This window comes from Saccoglossus kowalevskii, chromosome 6, assembly GCF_978046115.1.
Source record: "Saccoglossus kowalevskii chromosome 6, keSacKowa6.1, whole genome shotgun sequence".
Classification (NCBI taxonomy): domain Eukaryota; kingdom Metazoa; phylum Hemichordata; class Enteropneusta; family Harrimaniidae; genus Saccoglossus; species Saccoglossus kowalevskii.
Genome location: NC_140646.1, coordinates 35,750,245 through 35,773,564, shown reverse-complemented (window position 1 = coordinate 35,773,564; position 23,320 = coordinate 35,750,245). Strand labels below are relative to the sequence as shown.

Genomic DNA, 23,320 nt, shown 5'->3' with positions numbered 1-23,320 from the left:
GCTAGTACTGATGCCCATACAATGAGTAAGAACATATACGACTTTTGAACGTTTTTTCTCATTACATAAGAACAGCTCATATCGGTATTAAGAGATAATAATCATGCATTTAGGTTAATGACATTTGAATAACAACTACTTGTATGGCCTACTATTATTTTCCATGCAAAACATTATGTATTTGTATAACAGAATACAAAATGTTTCAGATCCAGAAAAATGAAAGACTCGTGAATCATTGTAAAAATATACCTTTGATGTAAATGGCTACAGAGTCCTCATTGTGATTCAGAGAACCACATAAATATTGTTCCATTTTCTCTCACCATAAAATCCACTAATCAAAATAAATGATTACAAATATCAGTGGACATGATAACAAGCAAAAATAAATGATTACAAATATCAGTGGACATGATAACAAGCAAAAATGGAACACTATTTGAGGGGCTTGTGGCTCTCTCACTCTCACTCTCAATGAGATCTTGGCATTCATTTGTATCCAAGGCTTACTGAATAGATATTTGAGACACTGAACAAAATAAATAATGCAAAACAAACAATCAATAAAATACTATGATGAACGTGCAATAAGAACAATCCAGTAAATAAACTGCATATGCTATAACAAATTTAAGACAAATAAAACTGACAATTGAAACTTTGTAGAACTGAAGAAGACACACATCTAGTAAATCAGAGTGAAATCAAATGAATCAAGAAACAGATCAGATCACTGTGATGTGGTAACAGGATTCTTCCCGTAAACTCAAACTTATCTCTATGTTTTATGCAATGACCACACTTGCATTCATACAGAGCACAGAAAATCCACGATGTAGATTAAATAGCCAACCAAACTAATGCCAAAAATGGTTTGTTTCTGGTCAACATGCTTCAGTTCAAAAAAAGAACACTTTTTTATAATTTCTGCCAAAATATTGAAAATATGAAAGCATGAAAAAAAGTCATCTCAGAACCAGAAATTGTTTTTTAGCCTAAAGTCTATGTAAATAAACTCTTTTTCATCTCAAATTAACAATAATTTTTGCTTGTCAAATTAAGAACACTATAAAATATATTTTGCTAAATTTAGGTAAAATCTTATTCACCATTGGTGTGAGCAAATATAACTAGGATCTACACTTTGTGCATATCAAATTTCAATATCTACATACATTACTCATTTTATTTTCTATATATTGTTATACTGCATTTTACATGCAAAAGTCTGTAACTTGCATGTCATGAATTATTCATATTTCCATATAAGAAATGCAAACAATGTAACAAAAATCATGTCAAATATATTACCACATATATTAATAAGCTGAGGAATAGCACTGTCCACCATTATAACTATCATATACAACATAGGTAATAGAAAGTACTGAGTAAACATACATAAATGACAATAAAACACAACTACAAACCGGTAAGCAATAGATGATGAAAACACTCAAATAATATTAAAAGTAAGAATCCATGAAGACCAGATACATCAGCAATATCTGGTTGCATTGGGATGCAATGTGATAATATGCAATGTCAACAGAAACACCATCAAGCATTTGAAAACTACAGCAATGCAGTGTTATTTTTGATGACAGGGTCTCAATGTTTGTAAACTTCAGTTTTATATGTATAGTCTTAATCATTATGGCCCTGACAAGTTTGTCACACATTCTCAGTTTTTAAATATCTAATTTGCTTTTGAAAGTCCAAATATGATGAGATGTGAGCCAAGATCATGAGCAAATAATGCAGATAATGATTGTCAAATATAAATCTTATATATTGTGATAACAGTAGAATTACATTGGTTGACATAACTTGATATTGAAGCAATTTGATTGTGGAAAATAGAGCAAAAATAATTAACTCACACTGACAAAATACCTACAATTGCAAATAAATTTCAGTAAAAATAGATTCTCAAATACTAGTAGCAATTATTAAATGAATATTTTCGTCATCACAGAATAACAGCTATCTATATTTCAGTATTTAGATATCATATTTTTGAGATTCATTTACGGTGAGACTTAATGAAGTTAATGAGACCATTGGTTGAACAGTCATGGCTGCTGACTGGATCAGCAGTGCTTATCTCAGGTTGAATAACTTTGGCTAGCTGCTTCCCAAGTTCAACTCTGAAATAGAAAAACAAAAAAAGTGTATGAGAACTGGAAATGAATTATTGTAAGATAGGTTAGTTTGAATGAATATGGCAAGTAAATAAACCAACTATTTACAATACTGGAAGGTAATTTACATATTATATTATAATACAAATTTCAAATTTAATATTAAGGATTTAGTAAAAATAATTTTAATTTAAAAAAATAATATGAAAATGCAATTTTCTGTTCCAATTTATTCATTCAAATTTCAAAGACTAACTACGATAATGCCCAATTGAGCAGTCCTAATCTCTGGTGATGAACTGCTGTACTTACCCCCACTGGTCGTAACTGTTGATATCCCATAATACACCTTGAGTAAATATCTTATGTTCGTACATAGCAATAAGTATGCCAAGCATGTATGGTGTTAGTTTCTTATATATGATAGAATTACTTGGTCTGTTTCCTTCAAATACCTAGAGAGATAGCAAAGTATGTATAAAACTTATGTTTTCTTCAGTTTAAAAATATCATATCATATCGATGTGATAAATACGGTACCATCATGCAATTGCCTCAATGCCCGAGAAGTTTTTAAATGTACATATTTCCCCTAAATTATTTCTATATGCTTAAGGCATTTTGATCAAATTTAGCCATGAAAATGGGTGTCTTTTCAATTGCTATGTTCAAGCCCTTCCCCCCTAAATGTAATTTGTCACAATTGTGAATGGTATGCCATATAAAGATAGAATATTTCACTCTGCTGCAAGGTATGAGATATCAAATTAAATGAAGACAGTACCTTGTGAGGAAGGATCTTTTCTAAGACTTCACCAGACTTGCCTTCTTTCTCAAGTTCTTTCCTGGCTTCATCAGAACTCTTGCCACGCATCAATGCTTCAGTTTGAGCAAGGAAGTTGGAAAGTAAAATCTACGTACGAAAATCAATCATGTTAAACAGAGACAATAACTATCGGAGGTAACTATCTCATCTCTAAAATTCACCAGAAGTACATATTTTCATATGATGAAAATTTAATTTAATGATCCCCATAATACCATGTTTGTTTTCAATTTTCAGCAAGTATATAGCCACTATAAACATTCTACTATGGATTTGTCATGCTTTAAAACAATAATTTGTTATTTTACTCTAACAACTTAACCACCTGGCTTTAAAAAGTACTTGTCACATCCAACGTGATGTTTTGACATCAATGCGACGCTTTGTCTAACTTGTTTTTACTTTCGATTTCATGCATAACATGGGCCTTGCAGTGAATAGAAAAAGGCCTATTATCATCACTGACATCTACCATCATGTTATAACTATCTATAGGAAAACTATAATGATTACAAATTTTTTCCTCTAACAATTCAACTGCCTCAAAAATAGTTATTTTCTCATGATCTATGGTATAGTCTTAACATATGTCAGTATACAATAAGTTCTAAACATTATAAACAATATCTTACTTCATGATGTTCACCTCCAGATATTGGGTTTTGTGTAACCACTGATGCCAAGAAATCACATGGAATCATTCGAGTACCTGTAAAAACAAAATTTGAAAACATCAATTGAAAAGAACTAGACAACTCAAAGTAATTGGGAATCTTGATGTATGATCTTGCTGGTTGAGCTACCAAAGCAGATAGAGTGATTGTAAACACAGGTCATTCTAAAGCTATGTATGCACTCTTCATTCCTTGGGACTATTAGGTAAAAATATTTGATGATTTGAATTTGCCTAAATTGTGTGAAAAATATTTATTAAACTTTTCATTTCAGCATCTTATTTTGTTTATTTGAATTCATTTGCTGCATGAATTCACTAAGAATTACATCATATCCAAATTAGCTGGAAGAGAGAGTCCAACTGAATTATTAAATATTTCATACTTCACATAAATGTCACATCAAATTCCTAAGAAACAAATAAAGCTATAGGAATGATCTCAAGAGTAGAATTGTAAAATCTATATCTTAAAGCGGGTAGCGGGGGTGTCGTCACCTGCACATGTGTCAGATGGCCATAGCCTGTCATTGCTTACAAACAAGAGTCTACCCATGAGCCTTTGCGTTTTTAGCGTGTGTTGTTATCGTCACTTGGGACTTAATTCCCGCACATGCGCAGGTGACGACCCCCCCCCCCCGCTTTAAAGTGAGATTTTATAGCCTACCTTGATGTATTAATTGGTAGAAAGCATGCTGTCCATTGGTGCCTGGTTCTCCCCATATTATAGGTCCAGTGGTGTAATCTACTTTCTGACCGCTACGTGTGACGTATTTACCATTGGATTCCATATCACCTTGTTGAAAATAGGCAGGAAATCTGTGCATGTACTGAAAACACAGATTGCAAATTTTAGATTTATCAGTAAAAATGTCCCTTTAAAAATTCGACCACCTAATTATTTGCCGGGTTTCAGTAAAATTTCGACTTCACTAAAAATTGCCGGCATATTCTTATTCGAAAATTTCGACCAGTTTTGGTTTTCCTCTAAACGAAAACAAATCGATGTGAGATTTATAGGAAGTAGTTGTAACATTATATACAAATATGACATTTCATTTATACCAATTTATTATAATACAATATTACCTGGTCATATGGTAATATAGCATGTGATTCAGCACCATATATGTTATGATACCACACACCAAGTAGAGCCAAGATAACAGGGACATTGGCTTCCAAGGGGGCTTTCCTGAAATGATTGTCCATGAAATGTGCACCACTGAGTAAAGCTTCAAAACTATCCATGCCAATGTATATAGCAATAGAAAGACCAATAGCTGACCAAAGTGAATAACGACCTCCGACCCACTGAAATAAATAAGACAATACAACTTTACACATGCATTATATTTGCCATCCTTCGATAGAAATAAATATGACAATACAGCACCTGAATATGCATTATTTATCTCATATATATCATGGATATATAATATATAATAAAGCATTTTAATTAACAATTAACTGGGAGTATTCTGATTGTTCCATGTAAGCAAATCAAACTTTTGACATCATGGCTAACGATCAGAAAATTATGTCAATATGTTTTATAATATTAATCACTTGAAGAATAGCTAGGATTTATGCTACTCTGACTTTAACTATTGTGTTTTGATTCACACGATGAAGTTAGTACTATTTAAGCTCATTCTGGGTGAAAAAATGATACAAATCAAGTATGTTACGATGTATCAATCTGTATGGATGGATGTCAATTTTTTATCTGATTAAAATCCAACGTAGGTATAGGTAGGTATTCATTTTTTTTTTATTTATAGTGTTATTTTTGTTTATGTCAAACTTTAATTTATGCAAATGTTACTGACCAATAGAGACCAAGCATTAGCAAATCTAAGGTCATGTGATATATCTAAATTGTAAGTTACCACAATAGAATACAAATTTGTTCAGAGCACAGTCGATGGCATTCCACTATCTTAATCTTTAATTAAAATAATCATTTGTGTATTGAAGATAATCTAATAATCATGAAATGTATTCAACTGGACAGACATACTTACATCCCAGAAGCCAAACATGTTTTTCTTGTCAATACCAAAAGCTTCAACTTTCTCCTGAAAAACAAATTAAAACATTGTTAGGCAAACCACTTAAATTAGTTTAGTATTTTGGAGAAACATATTTTCACCAAATCTGTTGTGTATTTCATCAGTAATATCCATAGTAACCAGTGTCTTCATGATGTTTTGAAGCAGGATAACTTTGGAGAATCAGTCATATTTTACGATGTGTTAGCTGATTGCTGAGCTAAAAAAAATAACACTTAAAGGTGCTAGTTGTCATGCAGAATACATTTGAATGTATTTTATTAGTTGGATTTGATTTGATTTAATCTTTATTTAAACTCGATAAAAATATCTTTTTTCATGAAGGTTGAGTGTAAGAAAAATATTACATGATATTAAAAGAACAAAACAGAGACATTGTCTACACACTAAAAAATTATTACTTTTTCTGACAAAATTGTAAAAAAAATTTCTTCCACAAACTTTTAAAAATAGACATGGCTTAAATGATTCCAACAAAGTTTTAACTTAACAGTAGTGCTGCACATGTTGCATGGGACCCACACTGAGTGCATCACTTGAATGTAATTATGTACTGTTTTGTGGAAAAACTACCGATTACGGAGATTCTATTCAGTAAAGATACTTACTCCGTTAGTTGAGAGCGCAACAAAGTGTTTGGCTACTGCAGCTGGATTCTTTGCAGTTCCAAGGAACCAGGTCCTTGCTGATGTAGCATTTGTGATAGTTTCCTGGGTTGTGAAAGTCTGTCAAAAAAAACAAAACACAAACATGATGTTAGTTTCACATATACATAGCCCCATATTTTATAAAGAGACATTTGAATCCCAAAATGTCACTGCAATGTGTACAAAATGCTATATACAGTGGATGATGGAAAAGAATGTTAACATTTTTCACAACATTTTGATGAAAATCATGAAATGTTGCAGCAGTAAAAATTTGAATTGAGTTCAAAAACATGGAGTCATATTGACTCATTGAGTCATATAATTTTATCCACAGGTACATCATTAAATTGGAGGGAAATTAATTGTTTCAACAGATTCTAGTCCCTAAATACCTTAATATATATTAAGGTCACATTTTAAAAATATTATTTTCATATTCCCAATGATCTATGATTCATTGTATAAATATAAATAACAAGCATAAATTACTTTCATTTCTGTCACTACCATTATAACATTTGTGTAGAACTTTCACATACGAGTTAATTATGTACACCCATGCAAAATGCCCCCACTTTTGAAGAATTTCTATTTTTTGATCAAATATTACTGCTATTAGAACAAATTTAAGTGTAGAACTCACACATACCAGTTAAAATACTACATACATATTACATATCAACCTTGTATAGCAGCTAAACACACATAGCATTAATACTGACTCTAACATGGTTATCTACTTGTCATTGTAACTCACCTTTGATGCAATAATAAATAATGATGTCTCTGGATTTAATTGTTTGGTAACTTCAGCAAGGTGTGTACCATCAATATTAGACACAAAGTGTACCCTAGGACCAGTACCATAGTATTTCAATGCTTCTGTAACCATAACTGGGCCCTACAAATATATATTTACTTCTAGATATAGTAACTTTTATGATGATTGGGTTAAATCTTACTGACCTGAGTCACAAATAAACAATTATCCACAAGCAATTTGTTTTCTTTTAAAAGTGACAATCAGGAAAACATATTTTCAAATTTATATTATTTGTTCTTTTACAGCTTTGAGTTTTCACATTATTAAAAACAGGTTTTGAACTTTCATATACATGTAATTGAACAGACGAACAAAAAATAAATAATGAAAATACTCACCAAATCTGATCCTCCAATGCCGATATTAATGACATCAGTAATACTTTTCCCAGTGTACCCTTTCCACTCACCACTTCGGACACTCTACAATATACAAACACAAAATATATGTGCTTACAAAACTATCCTGTCGAAAAATAAACAGCTTGACACTTGAAGATGTTCTTCAAAAAGAATATTTAATGTATCTTGCCCATTTCTACCACAGTAATTTGATAGATGCATCATGACCATTTCTACAAGTGTAACCAGGTAGATATCTTGGCCATTTCTACAAGTGTGATTTGATAGATATAAGTTGGCCATTTCTAAAGATATACTATATAGCCCGCATACCTTGGTAAATTGTCTCATATCAGCAAGAACTTTGTTGACATCAGGCATTACATCTTTTCCATCAACCATGATTGGGTGGTTGGTTCTGTTACGTAAAGCTATGTGTAATACTGCACGATTCTCAGTAAAGTTGATCTTTTCACCACAGAACATGCGCTCACGAACCTGTTCCAGTGATCGTGATTTGGCCTACAGGGGGAAATATAGTTAAACTGTTAACAGCTTGCTACTGGAGATTTAACACAAGATAAAAGGTGCACATCTCTAGATCATCAAGACATTAAATCTAGTAATTATACTACCGGTATAGCATTATCAATACCAGTGGATTTTAAGACGTCATTGCAGCAGATTATTTGTGATAATGTATCCCATTATTGAGCATCCAGGCCCCTAGCCATGGATATGAATACAATGTTGTCTCCAAAAATGAATAAAGGAGAAGGACTCAAGCACACTTTGTGCTCCATATATTTTGCATAAAGTAAATGTTTTCCCATTGTGGGTTGGCAGGTCATTCATTATTGTTTAATTATAATCCCAATGACTAATGTTATCAAGATGTATATTCCTAGAAGTTTTGTTAATCTGTAAATGCTTATGTACCGGTACCTGGGAAACCAAATTCAAATTCCAAACCAGTATTTTTAAAACAAAATCTACATTTGTGTCCAGTGGCACAAAAATGGCCCATAGATTAAATACAGCTATGCAACTTTTCAAAATATAAATATGAAAATTCTGTTTTATTATCAGTATTACAGCAATCATAGAGTTTCTATGTACTGAAATTATAGCAGGTGAAAGGTCAAGCAATGTTAGGATGTTACACACAATGGGCTACATAATTGAAGTGATAGTACAGAAAATGAAAATCAATATGTAAAATATGTAATGATATGTAAATGTAATTTTTCAAAATTTTGGTTTATGTGAGATATACTTCTAATAGAGCAATTACAGTAATGACTGAGTCTGTTGACATCATATATATATATATATATACTAGTATAACGTCTTACCAGCTGTACAAGCATTCCAAGAATCTCTTCATTAATAATGTTTTTTGAATAATCCAACAATAGGTCTCCATCCTCTGTATTCAACTTTATACTACAATAAATCAAATATTAATGCATTCAAGCTGAGTACATCATCTATCAGTAGTGGTCAGAGAATGGTCAGAGGTTCCTTATTTTGGCACATCTGTTCTGCTCTAGTTTACAAGGCAAAAAGCATGCTTGGCTGGTAAGCTACCATCTTTGTGGGAAATATCCTTTGAAAGCGGATGATAGAATGTGTGAAATGTGTGGTACTAATAAAGTTGAGGATGAATTTCACTTTCTGATTAATTGTCCACAACACAAAGAAGCAAGAATGAGGTTATTTCAATCAGCACAAACCTCAAATCATCATTTCAATATGTTAGATAATGAAGCAAAGTTTATATATATTATGGGCAACATACATATAGAACTGGCAATTTATATTAACGAAAGTGCCATTTTCTAAACCAGTGCCAACAGTATATTTATTTTCATCTCTTCTTTTTTGTTGTTGTTATTTTTGTTTTGTTTCTTAGAATAGTATTTGACTATGTTCTTTTCAAAATGAATAATGTCAATAAAGTTATTATTTAAAATCATAGGAGTGGGCAATTCTTATATCTTCACATGTCCTGCATATATTATTTCATATTCTACTAAAAAGTACATCTGGTAACTCACATATTCTTGAAAGTTAATCTCAACTGGAGGCAAAAACAAACAGTATAATTGGATTCAATCCTATCAGTAATTAAGCACTGATATACATGGTTGCTTCAAGACCTGAGCTGCAAGCTAACAGAAATGTAGCACCATATCTTCTGAACATTTCCTGTATTACAGAACCGTCTCAATGAAGGAGATGTGCAAGATGCAGGTTGTTCATTACAAATTCAAATACACACTTTCTATTGGCAGGATTTTCAAAATGAGTGCTCGGCATGAGTCATAATCTGCATGAAATCCTAGATCTACATCAGACAAGAGACCTTGATGTCATCTAAGATAGTTTTTGTAACACTGTTATTGTATTAATCACAATCCTAATATACCTGCAAAAAAACTTTTAATGTTAATGCTAGTCGTTCTCTACAAATTTAAAAGTTTAGAAGAAAAAAGACAATGTCTTTTTTTATAAAAGTATATGTTAGTAAATGAAAACATTTGATCAGCGACAATTTCTTAGTTATGTTTGTGGTTCAAGGTTTGAATCATAAATGTGTAAGCAGAATTTAATCAGATTAAATGTCAACCATATCGAGCAAGTCGGCATTTTAAAGAAATTAAAAATAAAATTATTGCTATCTTTGACATGTCTGAGTACAACATTTCTGGCATTTTTTGAGAACACACTTAGTTCTAATCAACCAGTACGAGTTGAATTACTTGGGGTTGTCGCTTAGCGTATAGCTAGTGGACGACCGGGTCAATTGCCTAGAGCTGGCGGTGGGCAGGGTCAAGGCAGTAAAGATACAATGATCCTCCACTCGTGTAAGATGATCACAAATCGGTGAAAATAAATTAAATAACGAAATAATGGATATTCGACAGTCCATTGATTTCTTGACAAAATAATGAATCTACGAGTAATGTACAGATTTCTCACATGGAGAGATGGCCACCCACAGACATAGCCACATGTCCTACCAAATAGATGATCTCAAATAGTTGGATAGCTTCAGCATTATAAAAAATATTCATGTTTCTGAGGACATAGTGCAAGTGAATTACCATTAGGTAAAAATGTGTGTCCATAGTTTTGTCTTTTGTTAGGATAATCCTCAGTAACCTGAAAGTAGAGATCGTCTTTTCAGTTGCTAGACAATATGTATGTGATTGTTTCGATTTAATAAACAGAAGGGGATTGCCAATTACAAAAAATGCAGTTTTAAGAAGCAATTTTACGATAACAGTTAGTTCTATACCAGATTTTGTTGCTGCAGAAATCCAGGTTGAAATTTTTGGTAAAATTAAAGAACACCGAGTATCCCCCTCTCACACACATAGACTGCCCAGAAGAATATATATGTACAACAATATTTTGACCAGTTTCACATGAGCTGTAGTCAGTGTGTATATGGAATGAACTGATCACAGACAAGTGGTGGGGGTTATTCCTATTATATATCAATCCATTACATAGGGAATAAAGAACAACACACTGACCAGTATAGCAGAGGAGGTTTTTATGACATCATAGCTTTACATTGGTAGTGATTTATAACAATAATGAGTCCCCCCCCACAGCATCATATTGGATTCAGAGAAGGGTCTAGACGTGATAATGTGTTTAGCTTTGTCTCGTGTATAATCTCGCCATAGACCCTTTCCTCATCCAATATGGCCGCACTGTGGGGGGATTCATTATTGTTTAAATAACAGGGCACATTATTCAAGCCCAGTTTACACACTGCCAGAGTGCCTTATTTCAATTATAATACCATGTAGCTTTAGAAGAAAGAATTAGAAAGTGTGGTGAACCACACGCCATGGACTCTTGTATTTCAGTTACGTGTAAAAGTTTATAAGTAAATGACATGCAAATATATGTACAAAGGTAAATTTTCAGATGAAAATGATCAGGATTGGGAAAACTCTTGACGAGTTGCACAAACACTCACACAAACACACACACACACAATCTTTTTCTTATGCTCATATATTGACCTCAAGCACTACCCTGTTATCAGATGATTGCACATGGTACCAATCAACCAATGAGAATGCAGCATGTCAATAATGGGCAGCACATGGTATTACCGGTATAATTGATCACATTTTTCAATGGGCAGCACATGGTATTACCGGTATAATTGATCACATTTTTCATACATGGTCATCATGCAGCGCACATTTCAATATGGAGTAAACCAACAATAACTGTCAATTGACATCGTATATGTCATGGCACAACAACCACTGCCCCTTAAGCAAAATCACTCTAACAGCAAATAGTCACAAATCATAGTATCAACCAATCTGTGATAAAACAGATTGAGCATTCACAATGTGGGGGACACAAATTTGCCTATGCTTGTCAACATCAATTATATATGGAGTGGTCACAGAGTTTTTTTTTTTTTTTTAAGTTTTTTTTTTTGCCAGGCGACAGTTCCGGGCATTGAATGCCACTGTTGTCTCTCCTGTCTTATTTTTGTATGTGCAAATTTCAAGTGCAAGTGCTGACACATAGTACATTTTCACCACACAAGCTATATTCATGTTTGGGACTACATGACAGGGCTGTGTGGCCATCTCCTTATCAAATGGCAATTTTAATGCACAATCCTGGCGTCAACCAGGCTCAGTCAAACACAAGCACCTGTGGACCTTAACCAAGGTTCCCCCAAAGTCGTATTCTCAGTGAATGAATCTCGGCCAGTGGAATTGGCCTTCCCATTGATTCTCTGGCACACTCACCCAGGGTAGGGGTTGACCTTTTTGATGTTCAGCCTAAGATGGATTTGAACTTGGGTCTACCGATCATGAGTCTGATGCGACAACCACTATGCTACCAGTGACCGGTTGAAACTGTCCAGGTATTTATGAACAATTTTGACAGTTTCATCTTTGGTAAATAAACAATTCTAAGAAAAACCCAAGATGGATCTCGTACGCTGTGACTTTTACGTCTACTGACACTGGTTTTTCCCCCATTCATGATCATTTTGCCCATCTGTACATTACTGTCAGCAGGAGATGTGTTAATGCTGAAAATTCAACACAAATTTGACAATGCTGCCACAGATGAGATGGACAGACACATAGTGTGTGTAGTTGAACTTATGTCCTGATTTTGAAAAAAGAAATCTTGATTCTGGTCAAGTTTGGAATATCAAAACCATGAAATAACAGTATTTTAGTCCTGCTTGTATAAATTAAAACTTCATTTACAGGCACCACAGGCACTTGTATAATATACCCATTAATACATAATACATTATTTTCAAATAGTTTAAATTGTTGTGCAGTGGTGACAACCTATGACAATTTATGATTTTCTACCTAACCATGTAATCTGTGTCTTACTGCACAAGCTCATATGATGTTAAATAAATGTTTTTTTCATTTATAGATATTTTTGTTTATAAATTATAACGTACATGACTTTGTTGACTTCAGTGTAAGACTAGCAGTGTAGTGAATGAAGATACCAATATTCTAATTGAGAAGCATGCAGCTTAGCTAGTAACATGTGCCTTGGAATACACACCATAAACAGCAAATAACTCTTACCGTCTTAATAACCAATTTTCATCAAAACCTTTGACTTGGTTTGAAACATTATACGATATGCAAGTTATTCCCATTAAAGCCAGCCACTGTAATAAGCTCAATGTGTATATTACTGGCACTGTAGAAGCCAACAATAATTGTGAGGTTAGAAAGCACAATTAAAGGATTGGAATAATAAGTTTATTGACCACAAGACCAGACTATAGTACAGTGTGGCAAAGTATATTACTGTCCGATTTTCTAAATATAGCATTTATTTGTCAATATCTACCAAAAATACATTTTTTATCATGGTCTATAAACATCTTGATAAGATTTTATGAGATTCATTGAACACACACTGTACACTATCAATTATGTACAAATATTATCAATATGGATTTAATTAAATTACAACTCTTAAATGTATGGCCATGTATAGCCAATTAGTTCCATGCATGGGTGGCACTTGTGTTGTTCACATAGAGTGAGGTAGTTGTACAGAACTCATGTATGGTCCAAGGTGAACCAGAAAACCTGCCAGAACTGTAAATTCACAAAATCGAATAAAGAATATATACTATGCAATGAATTCTTTTTGCATGCATTTGTCCTAGCCAACCATCACAAAGTAATAACCATGCGTCAGTTGACAATTATCTCTTCAGGTTGAAAACAATATGTATTGACCTGAACACTTGTATTCAATAACTACCTTGCTACATAAAGCTGTGTTGATATTTGATCCATACCCAGAATAACAGTAGCACTTAACAAGGAAAGGTCAACCAGGATCACAAGGTTAAGACATGAATCAATGCACAGGAGTTGGGACGAACTACAACAGATACAGTACATGAATGTTTGCTACAGCTGACTTTACTATATGACCACACTAATTTGATATTAAATCTGTTATTTTTCCCATCTTCATGACCATTAATAATGATCATACAAATGCAAAGAAAACAGATCGGATTAGAGACATAGCATGCAATATGAATATTAAATTTCCACAATATGTTTGTCTTGTGTCCAATTACCACCTTAGCCAGATGAGAAAAGCTACTGGTTGATTGGTTTCAAGACAAATTTCATTGAACCAAAACATGCATTTTGACATATTATGAGGTCATTACAAGGATACCGCAAAGTATGTACAAAAAGACAGTACTGTTGTCTCTCCTGACTTTTTTTTGTATGTGAAAATTGCAAATGTGTTAGTGCTGACACATAGTGCATTTTCACCACACCACATAAGTCATATTCATGTTTAGGACTACATATATATATGACAGAGCTATGTGGCCATCTCTCTATCAAATGGCAATTTAATGCGCCACCCTGGTGTCAACCAGGCTCGGCCAACACAAGCACATGCAGACCTTAACCAAAGTTCCTCCCCAAATTCGCATTCGTTAGTGAATGAATCTCGGCCAGTGAAATTGGCTTTCCCATTGAGTCTGTGGTGCACTCAACCAGGGTAGGGGTTGACCTATTCAGTGTTCAGCCTAAGGTAGGATTTGAACTTTGGTCTACTGATCATGAATCTGATCCGAAAACCACTATGCTACCAGTGATTGTTTTTTGTTTTATTTCACATTTTTAACACAATTTCAAGGCCTTAAAAACAGAAAGTCAATACAAGACATATTTAAGATTTTCGAATATTGTGGAAGAACCCTTAGTGGGCAAAATTGTAAAATTTTATAACAGTGAAATGGTCAGTTGGGTTCTCTGGTGGAGATTTTGAAAAAAAGATTTATATGATTTATGCTAATACAATAATTTGTTATTATGCTCCAACAATTTTTTTCTAACAGTCAGTCATTTTATGTTATAAATTTTTCTTCTTTGGATTTAGCCACCTCCAAAAATAATTATTCGTCAATCATCAAATTAATTGAAGAATTATGTTATTTATAATAACCAACCTACAGAAATAAAAAATCATATTTTTGTTGTTGTGCTACACTAATACATGTGTGAAAGAATAGTGTTTTCTCACATTAAACGATTGTACTTCAAAGAGTTTGTATTGTATTGACCACATGCACATAAACATACATACAGGTTATGCTATTAAAACAACTACGTTGTCAACAAAACAGTCTTAATCCTGACTCAACTATAAATAGCGATGAGTGGCTAGATCATTTCAGCAAACTATATAACAATAATAACAATAATGCTGATTTTAAGCAATCACTAAAATTATTAGAAGATACAAAATTATCTAACCATGAGTTAAACAATGTTATTTCATATAATGAAATTAAAAAGGCTATTAAAAATTTAAAAAACAAAAAATCAACAGCAGAAGACAGTATTTCAAATGAAATGTTAAAAACAAAAAATAGTCTGTTAATTCCATGTATACAAAAATTATTCAATTTTATTTTGGAGAGTGGCACGTATCCATCAAGTTGGAAATCCACCATCTTAGTACCAATACACAAATCAGGTGACAGATCGAACCCATCCAATTATAGAGCAATTGCTATATCCAGCTGTCTATCAAAATTATTCACAGGCATTATGAATTGCAGATTGACAAACCACTTGGAGAAAAACAAATTAATGAATGAGGTACAATTTGGATTTCGAAAAAACAGACGCACAAGTGATGCAATTTTTCTTCTGAAGACAGCAGTGGAAAAAACACTGTATGGAAAAAAAGAAACTGGTGCTAAATGTAAAAGATTATACAGCTGTTTTGTAGACTTAAAAAAAGCATTTGACAGTGTCTCAAGAGATGCTTTATTTCTAAAATTACAAAAAACTGGCATAAATGGCAATTTCTACAACATAATAAAATCAATGTACACTGATCAAGAATATAAAGTAAAGCTAAACAGTGGTATCACAAAGGGATTTCATCCAACAAGTGGTGTCAAACAAGGGTGCAACATCTCACCAACGCTTTTTAACATTTTCATGAATGACCTCCCTGGTATATTCGGTGAGAATGTAGATAAACCAATCATGATTGACACTTTTCCCCTAAATTGCATTCAGTATGCGGATGACCTGGCAATTATTTCGGAGTCCGTGGACGGTCTACAAAACTACCTGAACAAACTAAATGATTATTGTACAAAATGGTACCTAAATGTTAATGTTAGAACAACTAAAGTAATGATATTTAACAACAGTAATCGTTTAATAAAAAATATGAATTTCAAAATAAATAATGAAGAGATAACATCTGTTAAGGAGTTTTGTTATTTAGGAACCATTTTCACACCAAACGGTAAATTTAAAATAAATCAGTCAAACCTAAAAAATAAAGCTATGAAAGCTTTATTTAGTATACGTCACACTATACTAAATCATAAAATGATCTCTACAAAACTAAGCCTTAAACTTTTTGATCAACTCATCTCTCCAATTTTGTTATATGGGTCAGAGATTTGGGCCAATGAAATTACAAATGAAAACAATTACTTGGAGCAAGCATGCCATCACTTTTACCGGTTTATTTTAGGTGTTAGTAAAGTAACACCATTGATTGGCATAAGAGGCGAAATTGGTAGAATTCCTATAAGGATTAAGGCAACTTTATCGCTAATTAAATATTGGCACAGATTGTCATTGTTACCTGAAAATCATATTCTAAAAAGTGCACTAAAAGAAACAGTGTCCTCAAACTCAAGCTGGATAAAACATGTTAAAACAATTCTTGGACATACTGACTTATCTGAAGTAAATAAAATATATAAAGTGGGAAACATCGCTGAATTAACAAAATTGTTGGAAGAAAAATTAAAAAATAAATATATACAAACATGGTATCAGCAACTTAGTCATGTCCCAAAAAACGGAAAATCAGGAAACAAACTAAGAACGTATAATTTGTTTAAAATGGAGTATGAATTTGAAGGATATTTAACAGAAATTCAGGACTTCAATTTGAGAAGAATGGTTACCAAGTTTAGACTTAGTGACCATAATTTGGAAATTGAATTGGGCAGGAGAAAATTTCCAAGAATGGAGGCAAATTACAGATTGTGTAAAAAATGCAACACAGGTACTGTAGAAGATGAAAAACATTTCATCCTTGACTGTTGCTTCTTCACTCAAGAAAGAAATACCCTCTTAGAAGATTGTAAATTAGAAATGTGCAGTACAACTAACCAAAATTTAATATTCACTTGCATTATAAATAGTAGTACTGCACTTGCAAAATACTTAAAAAATACAATTTATAAAACCTAATTGTAATACGAATTTTATATATACCCTTTGATTTGTTTGTAATTTTGAAACTTTTGTTGTTTTTGTTTATTTGTGTTTGTTTTTTCTGATCTGTATCCTTACCATACAGCACCCACTGATGGTGCAGTTGTGTAATAAAGTTATTATTTGCTGAAAACTTTGGGATGTTCTATCATCTTACACAGAGATTAATGGAGTTATACTTGATACACACACTCAAATATTTCTGTGATATAAATACAGTTCGTCCAAATAGACATAAGACCCACCAATCCTACAAGTATGAATTGTGTGCCATACTGTGGAAACTGTATCATTCATCACTAATACTGGAATTGATGATGATCTTAAATTGAAACATGATCACACTGAAGTGCAGCAGAGATGGCTTAAGATCCAAATGAAAGATGACTATATTAGAAAAATCAACATGAATCATTCAATAGCCAGAAATGCTCATTAGCAGGTTTAGAAACAGAAACAATTTTAAGGTCATAGTTTCTGTTCTGTTAAGAGCATTGATATCCAATTTCAACTAGCAGGCATCATTTTTTTTTTATATTCATCCATACCTATTATCTGTTTCTAATTTTATAATTAGACTCCCATGACTGCTGTGGACAGAAAAGTTGTTGAACTTGTAACAATAGAACACTGATGAAGCTCTGTGGATATTTAGCTTGTATTGATTAATTAGCCATCTTGTGTGGCCACTTAGCAGGTCAATGAGCAAAAGAAATAAATGGCCGTTTCTGGTAACCCAACCATGCCTAGATATTATGTGCCGATCCTGTAGCCTGTTGAAGATGCAGGCCAGCCAGAACATAATTAAATCTGGCCAGACAGTATAAACTATAACTATGATGGAATGAAGGCAGTCTACCTAGATGAGGTCTACCACTCCAACGCAAAAGTTACTATCTAGAGCACCTGACTGACGAAAACAAATATAATAATAATAATACCGGTAATAAGAATAATAATATATTTTATTATTGGCAGTTGATATTATAAGTGTACGAAACATGATAACAGTTGCACAGTATTTTCATGTGTACAAATACAGTGCACTTGTACTATGGTAAATGTTGCAGTCCTGTGTTTAATCAAATAATATGAATACATTTCATTGAGCCTGTATCAGAATCAGGATTTTGATTACATTACAATAAAGTGAAGTTACTAAGCAAAAACAAAACAGAAATAAAATTTGTTGGTGAATAGCTAAGGAGGCAGCTGGTTGTTTGCATTTTATTTTATTTTCTTGTTCTTTAGAGGAGGGAGTAGTTCCTGAATTATTAATGAAACTACTAAATCCGTCTTTCATTTTCATGTTGTTAGCACATAATTAGAAAATGCGTATCAAAAACGAAAACAACAAAATCCACCCTTCAGTAAAACACCACTCAGATGTATTCAAAAGTGTTATGGACACGTACAAATGTCTTCCTTATTTTGAAATTCGGTGTCAGGTCACATTTGAACACTTTCTTTTGTTTACTTTGTACGCAGATGTGCAAAACGAAAAGAGAATTCCATTACTGAAAACAAAGGTTTGCAATATGCAAACGAATATTCGTTGCTATTTTCATTAAATTATTACTACAAGCAGAGAAAATATGTATAATAATAAGGTTATCATGAGAATACCGCAAAGTATGCACTCAGGCAGTACAGTAATGCATGACCCCTGCTCCCTCCCAATAAAGCACTATTGTACGACCGACAACTACATGCATTGGCCACATCATGGAGTTCCATGGACACTAACCATGGGTTTGCTGCTCTAGAATGATATTTTGACGTTTGGGGTACTATGTAATAATCCAATGTCAACATACGACTGAAGCCACGACACCATGGTTACATCTATACGTGGCCACATACAACTTATCATGAGGCGTTAATGGTTATATCGACGTATTTTTTGCGAATCATTCTTAACATAGCGCCATCGGGTGCCTTGCATTCAAGTAAAGTATGTCTGCATGGGGTGGATGACCTCTGTGCAACCTTACATCTCATAAAAAACGAAGTAACTAGCAAACAGGAACCTACCTAAACTTGTCGAAACGGTCCGGGTCTTTCTGGAACATGTTCGGCATGTTTAATTTTGATGCATTCTTTGCGTGGTACTCCTTGAGTCCCACGAACCACTCATTCTCTGCCAGTGACGGAAGGGCGTCAGATGCAGCCATTTTCGTGAATTTTAACGACTTAAACGGACAGAAACATACAGTCACAGCAGAAGACAGTCGCAAACGAGCTCAGCTGAGGTGAATAACCTCTGACCTTTCAACGGCGTACCATGGTGATTGGAGGGGGCACGTACGCCAATTTGTTTAACTTTAAATTGATTTAAACATCCCAAATAAAGCAAATAAATATTAATTTGATAGTTATCTCTGTTATGCAATTCTAGGTATACGAGGATTAGAGTTCATATCACATGATACATAATTATCATTGGATTTTCCATACCCTTTAAGAAAATGGTAGCGTCCACAACCAAATATGGAAATACTATTTCACTAATGAAAGGGAATGTCAAATAATTTCGTGAGGAGATTTATTTATTTATTTATTTATTTATTTATTTATGTATTTTAACGTGATTCCTATAAAGCGTTGCCAATTTCTCTGTTCTAAGGTATATGGTTACGGCTGTCTTGTCATTATCCTTGTATGTGTTAGTATACAATCTGATTCCAGTGCTGTTAAATGTATCCAAATATTTCCATTATTTGAGAAATTAGAGATATCATTTTGCAATTGATCTCGCAGTGTACTAAGTTTGATTATAAATGAACACGTATAAATTAATGTATTCTTCGGTAATACGCTAATTCTTGTTCAAACCGTTTGATAAGTCTGCAAAAAACTATTGCTGTGTTGTTTTGGGGGAATACAACAACAACAGCAACAACAACAAAAAATCTTGATAAAATATATGTTCTCCAGAAGAGAGCGAATCGTTTACTTTTTAATTTACTATACCGTTTTGAATTTCTAAACTGTTTTCAAAATTGCATGTTATGTAAATTAGGCGTCGTATTTTCTATTTCACTGCCGTTGAATGATTGTGCACCAGACTATTTTCAATTCTTTCATTACTCAATGTGATGTACATAATTATAAGACGCAATCATCAAGTCGACAACATTGCCATCTCTATCTGTCAATGTAAGGCAGCGAACTTTTAATTACTCGGGGTTCTGCTAAACTATGAAACTCCTTACCACCAGAGTTGAAGAGAACTTCTAATATCCATTGTATTGAAGCTAGCCTGTGTGATTTTAATCATAAGAATATTTATCGATGAATCCCGTTGAAAATTGCTCTGACAGAATATCTCGGCCGCTCAGAAAAAGTGTATAAATAAATAAAAAAAGGAAGACGACTAATTGTATATGGCACACGCGTAGTTTTGTATAAAGTCCATGTCCACGCATAACAAAAGACAGTATAAAATAAGACAATTTCTAAATACCTACAATTGAACTTTGAGCTGTATTGAACGCAGACTCAATAGTGGTATTACATTGCAAACTGAAAATGTGCGATTCAACTAACGGCTATCGGATGGGACACCATTTCGTGACGATCTTACTGATAGGATGAAATACAATTTACGAATTGTTTGTCTTCTAGTATTATATGACGATTTCAAGTTAGTTACGACGAGTATGGTAACTGTAGATAAGTCATAAAACGCAAACGTGTGGCCGTATTGCACCATTGCGGAGAGTATATAATACCATGAACTTGCTGCTTATTTGTCACAAGCTATTTGAATGCTCCTTGCAAATATTCGCGTGGTGACAATTCTCTTTATTCTTTCTCGGGTGACGAGTAATTCGAAATCATTTACTAGTATGTAAGCATAATAGCGCCGCCAGCGGCTGAATATAATTCCAGGTGTATCAACAATTACTTTTATTTGTCTAATTGCACTGATGGATTCGTGGTCAGACTGACTAGGCTAACCGTCGGCCATGGTCATTCTGGCTGCGAATAGTATGAACATACGTGGCCAGTCAGATGTACGAGCTTTTATTCGAGACGTACGTTGTCAGTCTATCCATGGACCTCCATGGTCTATCTAAACAGACATACATAGTACTGGTATTCAATGCAATACTTGGCCTTGTTTACCTTTGTTTATGAACTCAAAACGCGTCTACGAATGTGTGTTACCTAACTGCCATTATCATCATCGGTCAATAGACCCGCTAATAATGGACAGACTGATCACTGATTCAAATGGCCATGAACTGAAAATGTTTTCACGATTTGTCAGGCTCCAAACCAATCTGATTACAAAATATTTCTGTAGATTGCTGTTTTCTTATTAAATTTTATCTTTTTTTTTTATATCATTGTGAAGCCATTGTGACCCAAACTAAAATGTTGACAAAGAACTGATAACAAGTTGGGAGCTTTGAGAAAAGGCGCTAGTATACTTCGGAACAAAGCGGTTGTGAGTGGATGTGAGTTCACGACGGCTTCATTTCATTATGTCACTTACAATCGCCGATATGACCGCGATCGCGTACATTCCACTTCAATTTGTTGTTTTGTTTTTGAGAATACCGAGTACGAATACACATCCACGATATAACTTGGCGCATCGTTGATGGTGCTGTTTAAACGGAAAGTCTGTCGGGTGACGATGTCTGTAACAGACTCAGATAAGCTACTGGAATCTGAAACTAGTCTGTCGTGTCACAGATTCTAATTACAACTACTGTAAAATACTTAATTTTATCTGGAATTAATTTTTGCTTAAAGGGCATTATGGCTGTTTTGTATAAAATTTATTCACTGTTTTTTTTTATACCTAAATACTGTATAGTACAGTACCTATTATTTCCACTCGGAATTTATTTTCGCCGAACTTACATGTAATAAGTTTAACGTATAATATAGAAAAAAAAAGAATTTTATCAGCATTTTATTGTTACTACTCACATCTTCAGCGAAAATAAATTCCGAGTGAAAATAAGGTACTATATAGTATTCAGGCTTGCCAATAATATGTTTGTCACTCGCAGTGATTTAAATTGATTTATTTACAATTTGCGTACTGGTACTTTGTTATTTGCGTCAGTATTTGGAAAGACCCTGATTGACTCCGGTAAATTGTGAGTCCGCTGCGCCCTCTATCGGCATCATAACACGGTGGGTGGATTTCGCGGTGAGTGGGGTATTTCGCGGAAATATTTCTTTAATTTACTTGAGACAGGACAAATATAATCTCCCCGACTGTAGCCAGTCTAATTGAACGTCAAATGCAAGTGCTAACCGTACGCGTACATAGATTACAACATAAATCACTATATATAATTTCATAAGAGACATCGTTTATTGCATATTTTACCAGTCAGGGAGAATCGCGAATTATTGTAACAGTGATGATTTTAATGGGGTTACCGGGAGTCCCCAAAAAAGATATTCACATTGACTTTCGCAAAATGTTGTTCTTTTTACATAGTGAAATACTAGTAGTAAACATTACTTTGCATCGTGTTCCATAGGAATACGTGGCAGGATAATAAAGGTGTATTAAGTGGTCCCTGTCGTTTAATGAGCTATCCCAAAACAAACCAGGCCGAATCGAAAAAAGAGCCTACGGCCCACATTTTTATATTCTTCCAATTGCCCTTTTTTGATAGCAACGAACTTCTAGCCAATCAGAGCTTGGTTCTTATTTGTCACATGATCTTGGCTAAACGTTGGTTTCTGATAGACATACAAATTATTTCATAAATGAATTTCATGATCTCTCGTTATAATTTTTTAGATTGTAAATATTAAATTGCCATTTTCAGTCAATTCTGACTGTGCCTTTTTCTACAACGTCTAAAATAAGTTTGTATTCCCTACCCGATATAATAATGGAGGAGTCCCTAACCAAATAAGGAAATGATATTTGAGTAATGGTGTGACCTGCGTATAATCACTTCCGGGTTG

The 23,320-nt window shown here is 33.5% G+C and overlaps 1 protein-coding gene across 1 annotated transcript; it reads right to left on the bottom strand.

The window, feature by feature from the left end:
• Positions 1–1,774: 1,774 nt before the first annotated feature.
• Positions 1,775–19,619, bottom strand: LOC100366799 (glucose-6-phosphate isomerase-like). Its single transcript, XM_002732515.3, has 13 exons — positions 19,406–19,619; positions 8,891–8,981; positions 7,869–8,057; positions 7,533–7,616; positions 7,129–7,272; positions 6,330–6,446; positions 5,674–5,727; positions 4,736–4,960; positions 4,314–4,476; positions 3,606–3,682; positions 2,932–3,060; positions 2,460–2,602; positions 1,775–2,153 (listed from the first exon to the last, which is right to left on the bottom strand). Exons 1-13 carry the CDS (start codon positions 19,543–19,545, stop codon positions 2,030–2,032), a joined length of 1,680 nt encoding a protein of 559 aa, XP_002732561.1. The 5' UTR covers positions 19,546–19,619; the 3' UTR covers positions 1,775–2,029.
• Positions 19,620–23,320: the final 3,701 nt, after the last annotated feature.

What these genes read in the sequence shown, in the direction of transcription:
- LOC100366799 (XM_002732515.3), bottom strand. Translation starts at nt 19,545, where the DNA reads ATGGCTGCATCTGACGCCCTTCCGTCACTGGCAGAGAATGAGTGGTTC. An exon ending in TTGGAATGCTTGTACAGCTG is followed by an intron (nt 8,058 to 8,890) that starts GTAAGACGTTAT and finishes TTCCCCCTGTAG; the next exon opens with GCCAAATCACGATCACTGGA. An exon ending in ACATGTTTGGCTTCTGGGAT is followed by an intron (nt 4,961 to 5,673) that starts GTAAGTATGTCT and finishes TATTTATTTCAG; the next exon opens with TGGGTCGGAGGTCGTTATTC.